Genomic DNA, 9,593 nt, shown 5'->3' on the forward strand with positions numbered 1-9,593 from the left:
ATATTATTTTATTACAAAAAAGAAATTTATAAAATATAATAAGGGGCTTCTTGCCAGTAACATTGGTAACTTTCAGATAATTCAAAACAAATTGTATCCATAGGCTACAATACTAACAACTCTGATTGGTTGATGCTGTTGCAGCAAAAACCAATCAGAGTTGTTAGTTTGTTGACAACAAGCTCAAACTCTGATTGGTTAATGCTGTTGCAGCAAACACCAATCAGAGTTCTTAGTTTGTTGATGACAAGCTCAAACTCTGATTGGTTAATGCTGTTGTAGTAAAAATGTTATCCAATCAGATAAGTAGAAGTTATAATAGATATAAAATCCTTAGTTACAAATTTACTGACAATAAAGCCGAGGAATGGATAATATTAACAAGAAAATGGAATGATATAATGACAAATAATGAATCAGGGACGTTGATTTCTCATTTTAACCAGTCATGTCTGATTGTTTCCTTATAACTAGACAGTCATATTAATGCACCAATCTTGGTTTTAGCATGAGCCCAAGGCCACGTTCCTGAAAATATCTTACAATAGAAATTTGTCGTAAGTGTGAAATTTGTGAACGAGTCTAGAACCTGATAACTAATACTTGGCCACTGATAGTTATTTTGAGCCAGTTGAACCCAAATGAATGCCAAAAACTTCATTAAAACAGCTTTTTAGCAACCTTTACACTATCTGGTATTTCAGAAAGAAATATGAATATTTTTAAAATAACCAGTCAGCAGCGAAATAGAAGTCAACAAGTTTTGGACTATTTTGATTAGAATTAATAATATATATTTCATAATTATGGTCTATATACATGGCAATTTGTACAAAAAAAATTCCACCTAGGAATAAAATAGTAAAAAATTGCTAAAATTTTGTGCAATATAAAGGAATGTACAAATTGGAAGTTGCAAAAAGTAAGTAATTTTTTGTTGAGTAATGAACAATAATATAATATTTTCACTGTTAAAATAGTGCTCAATCATAGAGTTATAAATAGATTTCTTATTATATAACTATGTTCTCAATACCACACCTGCAATTTTGCGATATTTTACAACAAACAAATAGCAATTTGCATACCAAGAGCTTCAATTGAGCAAATAATGAAAATAAATTCTGAACATTTTCTACAGAATATGAAATTTGGAAATCACACAAAATATACAATTTTTTTCAATGTTACATTAAAGATTATGACGTGATAAAGTTTTGCACCAATTCAGATCTTTTAATCAATTTATAAATCCAAACATTACACCGAATCAGCACTTCTACATGTTCATTATGATTTAATTTTCAAATTAGATGATAAATATTATGTTTTTCTAATATTATAGGACCAGAATGCCGTATTCAACAATAGACCAGGATATATTATTAAAAAGATTTAACGATCACTAGAAGCACCTTCTCAATCTCTCTTCAGTCTGTCTGAATTGATTCCAACATGTTATTGTTAAGAGTAATCGTAAATGAAAATAAGCCATCTTTAAGTTGTTAGCAAGGCTGGAAATAGTCTATTGTATTCGAACTCCCTTGATCCTTTAATGGACTCTTTCACACATGCATTTATATAATACTTCAATAGTGTCTGAAAGAGTCCATTTATATACATAGGAGTGTTTTGTTATAGCTTTTCTACTTTTTCAAATATGATGTATAAGTCTATGATAGTTTATGATTAAAAGACACCATTTTTGCTGGATGCCGTGAGCTCCAGAATAGTCCGTGATTAAAAGTCAGTTTAAGACACGATTTTAACGTAAAACAAGCGTTGATTAATAACTGTGACCCCCTCGTACTCCAAGTGGACTCAACGCAAAACCAATGGCTATATATAGAATTACCGACACTACTATGGTGATCATGCACATTAAAAACGCATGGTTACTCCATTTGTATGCGTATTTCAAATCTCCTTGACGATATGACCTTCTGGACATATCTGAAATGAGACAATTCAAAGAACATAAACTCACGATAATATACCCACGCAGTAATGTTATACCCACGCAGTATTGTTATACCCATGCAGTAATGTTATACCCACGCAGTATTGTTATACCCATGCAGTAATGTTATACCCACGCAGTAATGTTATACCCACGCAGTAATGTTATACCCATGCAGTAATGTTATACCCACGCAGTAATGTTATACCCACGCAGTAATGTTATACCCACGCAGTAATGTTATACCCACGCAGTAATGTTATACCCACGCAGTATTGTAATACCCACGCAGTAATGTTATACCCACGCAGTATTGTAATACCCACGCAGTAATGTTATACCCACGCAGTAATGTTATACCCACGCAGTATTGTAATACCCACGCAGTAATGTTATACCCACGCAGTAATGTTATACCCACGCAGTATTGTAATACCCACGCAGTAATGTTATACCCACGCAGTATTGTCATCCAAGTTTGATATAAAAAAAAGGTAAAATGTTGCAATTGTATAACAAAAACACAAGACAATATTATGGAATATAACACACTTCTTTAATTCCATAATATTGTCTTGTGTTTTTGTTATATGTGCTCCTCGCTTCTATATGTCGTTCAAATCTTATGTTACAATTGTAATCCAAAATCTGTATTTTCTCATCCTTGATCATATTAAGATATAAAAACGAAAGAAAGAAATAAAAGTGTCAGTGTAATGAAAAGAACAAGAAAAAGGAATGTAAGGAAATCTTATTAATGGTATACTTACATGCAAATAAAAGGGCAACTGAACCGAGGATTGGGTTAAGAATAGTAACAAAAATAGCCAAGGGAAGATAACTGTGAGGCTGCAGACCAATAAAATGACCCTCAACGATAGCTGGATGTTTAAAAACAGGATCTCTGGTGACTAAAATCTGTTTGGACGGGGTTCGATAGATATCGCCTTCCATTGGAGTCGTCATACTGAAATGATAAAACACATTTTTTTCAATGTCATGAAAATTTGAATTTATTATAATATATAATTATACTGGCAGCTGTCAGAAATGATTGAACACGAGTTGCAAAATAAAGCTAATAGAGAAAAACGTCAAGTCAGACACGATATTTCGGTGAAAAATTATCCGATCATCACGAAAATCAATAGGGATCATCTTCCTATGACATTGACAAACAAAATCAAAATCAAAAGAATCTGTAAAGAATTGTAGTCTGTAGAGTGAATACGAACCAAATGTGAATGGACGGACCAACAGGGCGATTACAACATACGCCCATCTTATGTGTGGGCGTATAAAAAAACTAGTTTTTTTGTTTCAAAAGCATTGAGATTGTTAGTAAACAGACAAAGGATAAAAAATAATCCTCACAAAAAGACCAAGGGATAAATTACACATAATTAAACATATTTTAATCCCCACTTATAGAATTAACAATGAAACTTAAAACCAGCCTGAAGCTATATAATTGCAGAATTTAGTCCCCCATCGGCCTACCTATCATCCAAATGAATCTTCCAAAATAATCTTCCAATCTTTTGAGGGATTTAAATTTGTATCAATCTACACAAACGAACTGTATTTACTAATTTTACCAAAACTGGACTATACCCCTGGTTCCCAACTAGTATGTCAAGGATGTGGCCAACTGGTGTAGGAGAAGAATTTATTTTGAATTGAGAGAGCATCTCACATCAACACATGCTGAAAATGTCGATGAAACAATTTTTTGGTGTGTGTAAGGTCCAGGTGATTGCTCCAGAGGTGTGAAGGCTGAAAAAGGTTGGGAACCACATTGGACTATACAACATCAATTATTACACAGGTATAAAGTTAGTAATTAGATGAGACAATGCTCATATTCCATATTGATTAAGATAGACATCCTTCGTAGATTAAGGTCCTAACCCACTTGCTTACATCAATTCAGCCTCACACCCCACAACAACTGTAACCTTGGGCCTATAAACAATCAATAATCATACATAACATACTGCTTGATAATTAATAAAACCAACGCCTTGTTTTAATGATTATCTCAGATATATTAATTACTCATTACTTCAATGATCTGGATTCTGGATAGCTCCAAAGACTTTTAACGTAAAATTTCAACTCCAAGAAACAAACACTCCACTCTCTCTCCCCATCAAACGTAATTAATAATCATCTATACTGACATCCTAACTCCAGCAAACATACCCTATACTCTACTTCCATCAAACACCATTCAATCAACTATACCAACATGCAACCTTACTTCCATCAAACATCATTCAATCAAATATATGACATTTTGAAGTAGATAGAACATTAAATAAATAAAACCTTTTACTTTGCTCAGACAATATACCAAGATGAAAATTAATAATTCATAGGAAACCCTGAAGCCATTTGAATATATATTATCATACCATTAGCATAATATCTACAGTGAAAATCAATTCCCCCTGCCCCACCCTTAATATATTTCTACCAAAATAAAACAATCTAGAAGGTGGCAAAAATCTAAGTTCATAATATGTTTATAGCTCCTAATATAATTAATAATAGAGTGCCCCCAGACATAATACAGTTTATCATAATGTTTAACACCATAATCAGATATAGGTGAAAATTGGTCATAAACCGTCCTTACCTGTCGTAATAATCAATTCTAAATCTTCCTTAAATCTTGATCAAATTTATAAAAGTCTCGAAATCAACGAAATTACGTAAAAACCTTTAAATTTTCTCAACTGATCGGGTCACCAAAAGATCAACATTCTTATAAAATGACAAACAATGAAAATAGGTCAAGTATAGGTAAAAAAGATCAAACAAACTCCGAATCTCACCTGTAAAACTAAAAATAGATTTTTACCTGAACGATTTGTGTTGATTTCGGTTATTTACAGTTAAAAACAAATTAAAAACCAGAATTGTGTAAAAGTTTGAACGTGTATCTCTGAAGGCTTGAATTGTTTTAACACCTTAAAAACTAATCAAGGTAAATAGTCAATACGCATGCGTGATGACTCAGGTAGACTTCCGGTATCAATTCAAGTTTAGTGACAGTCAAACCTACTAGACTGGACACCTTGACTTAACTTGTTCAGCAGACCATGGACAAAAAGGAATGGGCAAATACATGGAAAATAGTAATGTGTTAGATTTTCAATTCGGATCGCCTTACGCCTACGCAGTTTACTTACCCAAGTTTAATGAGAAATGCAAAAATGTTGCAATTGTAATCCAAAATACGTATTTTCGTATCCTTGATCAAATCAAGGACATTAAAATGACGAAAGAAATAAAAGTGTCAGTTCATCCCAGACTGAAAATTAATTAACCCGGATTATAAGACTAAGCCCATATAGGTCAATGTTGCAATAATTAAATTTTGCGAGAGGTAGCCTATAACTTTGATTTCAGTGGGTGTTTTCTTATGCCCGGTCTCAGACCCCTTTGATAATGGACACACCACAATATTTTACCATTTCGAGGGCTCTGATTGGTTGTATTCGCTGGCGTACAGCAGTTTCCTTTGATACAAGAATAGTGGCTATTGTAGTCAAGGTATAAGACTATGTTCGAAATAGCATGACATTGTTAAGATGCCCCTGTGTAGAGTTTCAAGTTTCAAATACGTGCATCAAGGTTACCAGACTCTCTGTACAAAACTAGGGTACAATTGTCGAACCTGTGGGTATGATTATCAACATAAAGGTATCAATAGGAGAGTAAACCAAAATGTTTGAAGAGAAAAGGTTGTTCACACCTGTGTAGGGTTCCAAACATTATGGCTGTGGTTCGATACAGCAGCTCGTCAAAACTCGAACTCTTCACTGAGCAGATTCGATTAAACATTGTTACTACAGAGATAAGATTCTGGGGCAATGTTTCCAAAACTTTTCAAATTCAACAATTCAAAAGATTACAGAATAGTTTTGCCACCGGAACTTGTTGGAGAATCTAGTTAATTACTTGAAACACAGTGTTAATTCCAGATTCCAAAGCGCTGCAGGATGAATTCCAGAAGAGATCACAGAACGTCTCCAAGATTTTTTGGACTGGCTCTTGACCTGGCAGCAAAAGCTAGAATAAAGCTTGATTTCTGGAGCTCTAGTTACAATAATCTGGTGTTGCTGGAAACACTATCTATTCCAAAGAAACGATTCCAAAGATTCCACAATCTTAGAAAACTCTGCAACACAATTAGAATTCCAAGGAGTTACAGAACGATTCGCAATAAGAAATTGGATACCAGTCGACGTCTGAACACAGTTAGATATATAGGAGACTGGATCCTGATACAACGTAGATCTTTAATTGAACACAATTTTCAGAACAGAATTTGACCAACAGATGATCGTTCAGCACTGTTCCTCAACGAAACAAAACTTAGACAGAAGTCCTATGTGGAGCTCAAGGCAAACAAACGTGAAATGACAATTTGGGACCAGGTCATTTTCTTTTTAAATGGCGAGTCTTTGGAATTAAAGTATGAGTCTTCAGATTGAAATCATAATTTTTGAGAAAAAAAGACAAGAATGGGGTGATATGACAACTTCTGAGATCACCGGTGAAAAGATCCGGAAAAAATGGACAAAATGAAAAGAATTGAAGAATGACATCACTTCCAAACAAACCAGAAATAAAAAGTATTGTTATTAAAACAGAAAGGTCAAGTCATTGGCCATTGTTTTTAGATTTGTTTATTTGTAAACATTGTTGACTAAATAACTTGTTTAAAGAGACTTTCTCTCAAAATGTTCATAACAAGAAGAGGTTGCCCTCTAACATTGTATAACATTGCCGGAAAAAGGCTAGGGTAATGATGCCTTCTTGAAGTTTCGGGAAAAGGGGAGGGGGGGTGGGGAATCACCTTCCATGCGCTTTCGCATTTGATGAAATCTCTATCTCCTCAGTTGCCCCACATCAAAGTCTCCCTTTAACATTTTGTACCTAAAGTTTCAGTAAATTAGCGAAAATTGGCAGCCCCATAGCTTTCTTGAACACCATTTTTGACATATTTCCAAAACCAACTATTTAGCCATGCAACAGATTTCTATGTGGACAGAATGTCCAATGATGTACACCTCTTTGCTTCAATCATTTCTCGGACAGTTTTCTGTCTTCAGGTTTCAGAATGCTACTTGGACAAGACCAATTCGCTTGACGTTGTTCTGCAGGTTGTGATCGGCGTGGTGGGAGGTTATGTCAGAATGTCAAAGCCTATATGAACCTCTCTGCTCCTGGTATATCACATTCAATTTATGTACACCATGATAATCTTTAAATCGTTTATGAGTCATGAAGTAAAAGTATTTTATCAGTTAAAATAGTTCGGTTACAATGATCCAATTTGAACAGATATCATAGGAATATCATGTCCAACTTGCAAGCCGATTGTAACACAATATCAGTGAGCAACCATTGATCTCTGGTTTAGGAATAGTCCTATATTAATACTGATCTTATGCTTTATGAACAAACGGTAATATCTGCAAATTACTTGTTCAATGTATGATACAGTGGCGCTACTATGAAAAAATTGGTGAAGGGGCGAGCAACATTTTCCAGGGGGTACAGACAACTTTTTCACTATGTAAAATGATATTCTGATTATCAGGGGGGATGGGGGCAGTGTGGTATGATATGATTGTAAAGTGTCCAATGTCTTTATAAATAATATATCTTAAGGTATCTTGTCTTATTCTTGTTAAAAATTCAACCCATAAATAATCATGTCAAAGTCTTGATAAGTGATAAATTAGAATACTATCGTTTCCTGGGTTGATATATAATAGCGATACAGTAATTTTTAATGATTATGATAAAGGCAAAGACGATTATTTTGTTACATGTTGATTGTTGAAAAATAGTTTTTAAATACAGGGAAACATTTATTCTTTAAAGTTTCTAGAATTCTTATTTCTGTAGTCCCTATATCATTTCAAACGGTACTATTCGATGGAAAGACACGGGATATGTTTGGCTACAACGGCAGAATATGCGTGGTCTTTCTCGCAAAAATAGGTCCCTTGTAGATTGATTGACTTTAAACCTTCTCCTCTTGAAAATAGATGATGAAAAACAATTCAATGACTTTAGTGACACTAAAAATAGCAAAAATAGCTATAGAATAGCGGTGTACAACAAGGTTACTCATTTAGACCCTCTCTCTTCTATTGTTGTACTAATGACTTAACGATTCTTAGTCATAGGGTATTCTTCTTTACATCCCACAGAGTTGTTATTTATTCTTTTCATATTAAATCAACACTCATTTTCCTTTTTTTTGAGGCTCATGTTTGTTATAATATTTTCGCCTGAATACCTTCAGATAACAGTTTTAAATTACCTGACAAGCCCCTAAAAATATGAAACCGTTCGCTCAATTTAAAACAAAAATTGTCATATTTACCTTTCGTCGTGTTGAAAAGTATAATCCACGCTAGATTGAGTTGATTTGCAATGTTTTCCTGGCGAATAAAATGATTTTTTACTGATTTTCTTACTGGACATATTTCTCGGCCAAATTGTAGGCCAAAAGTTTTACATGTCCGGTAAAGTTCACTGGTGGTAAAAGTTTTGAGTTCCTTCCTCGCTTTATCGATCTGTCTTCAAATCAGTACAATAATGGTGTCCTCTTCAAGTTCGATAATAGTACACCTGTATAAGATATGACTAACGTGGGTAAAGAGATTTGAATATGCAGGTCCTAAATCTTGAATTAATCTATCTAACCGCTACAATAAATAGGTCATACTTCCTATACAGGTAAATTGCATTAGGGGTATGTTTGATTGGTATAAATCCCAATCCGGATTAAACCGAAAGTAGATTATACAATCGTTGATTGGATTCTTTTTATATTTGGCCAATAGTATCAGTATTTAATTGTCGGCTAAGGTGGTTGCCCGAATTCATGTATATGAGATCCTGGGGCATTTACTGTCTCGAGAGATATTCGCCCCCACTTAGCGCGTGTTAATTAGGCCCGGGGTCGATCTATTTGACGTTAATTAGATAATACAGTTCATTTGTCAATATTGTCCCGGCAAAATATAATAACTCGGGCTTAATTTGATTAACCCCTGGGAAACTAGGACGTAAAACTCTACTTCATTTCATTAACCCCCTCAGGCCAGTGGTAAAATTTGTTAAAAAAAAGTATGTTTTCCATAATGATGGGTGAGGAATTTATTTGAAACACGTATCAGCAGTATGATATTTTTGTCAATAAATTATGTTACTATAATTTATAAGCTTAGAACTCATTTTTTTTTCAAGAGCGCAAGTTCATGCCTGCTTTACGGGCCTTTAGACACTCAGTATATAGTTATTTTTAGTAACATTAAGAACCATGACGTAGTCAAAGGGGTTTCCCCAAGAATGCAACATGGTAACCATATCACGTGATATGTATAAGGGAATTCCGAGGTAAACAAAAGGGAGGAACGCTTGCAATGAACATGTGTCCATAGAAATATATTTTGGAGAGATCTATGCTTATGTTTATGAACGCAATTCGTTAGCAAAACTGTCAAAAGTATTCGTAGACGAAACAACCCTTAAAACTCTAATGTGGAACGGAGCCATACCCATAGTCGTGGCAGGATAACAAACCATCAAACATAAAATA

General features: G+C 34.2%; 1 protein-coding gene across 1 annotated transcript; it reads right to left on the reverse strand.

Moving 5' to 3' along the window:
- Positions 1-2,225: 2,225 nt before the first annotated feature.
- On the reverse strand, positions 2,226-2,405 carry LOTGIDRAFT_85724 (hypothetical protein; the record flags this gene model as incomplete). Its single annotated transcript, XM_009059365.1, has 1 exon — positions 2,226-2,405. A coding segment is annotated over one exon (180 nt), but the record flags the coding sequence as incomplete, so codon positions are not given.
- Between the last annotated feature and the right edge of the window lie 7,188 nt (positions 2,406-9,593).

Source organism: Lottia gigantea (assembly GCF_000327385.1).
Source record: "Lottia gigantea unplaced genomic scaffold LOTGIsca_39, whole genome shotgun sequence".
Lineage (NCBI taxonomy): Eukaryota > Metazoa > Mollusca > Gastropoda > Lottiidae > Lottia > Lottia gigantea.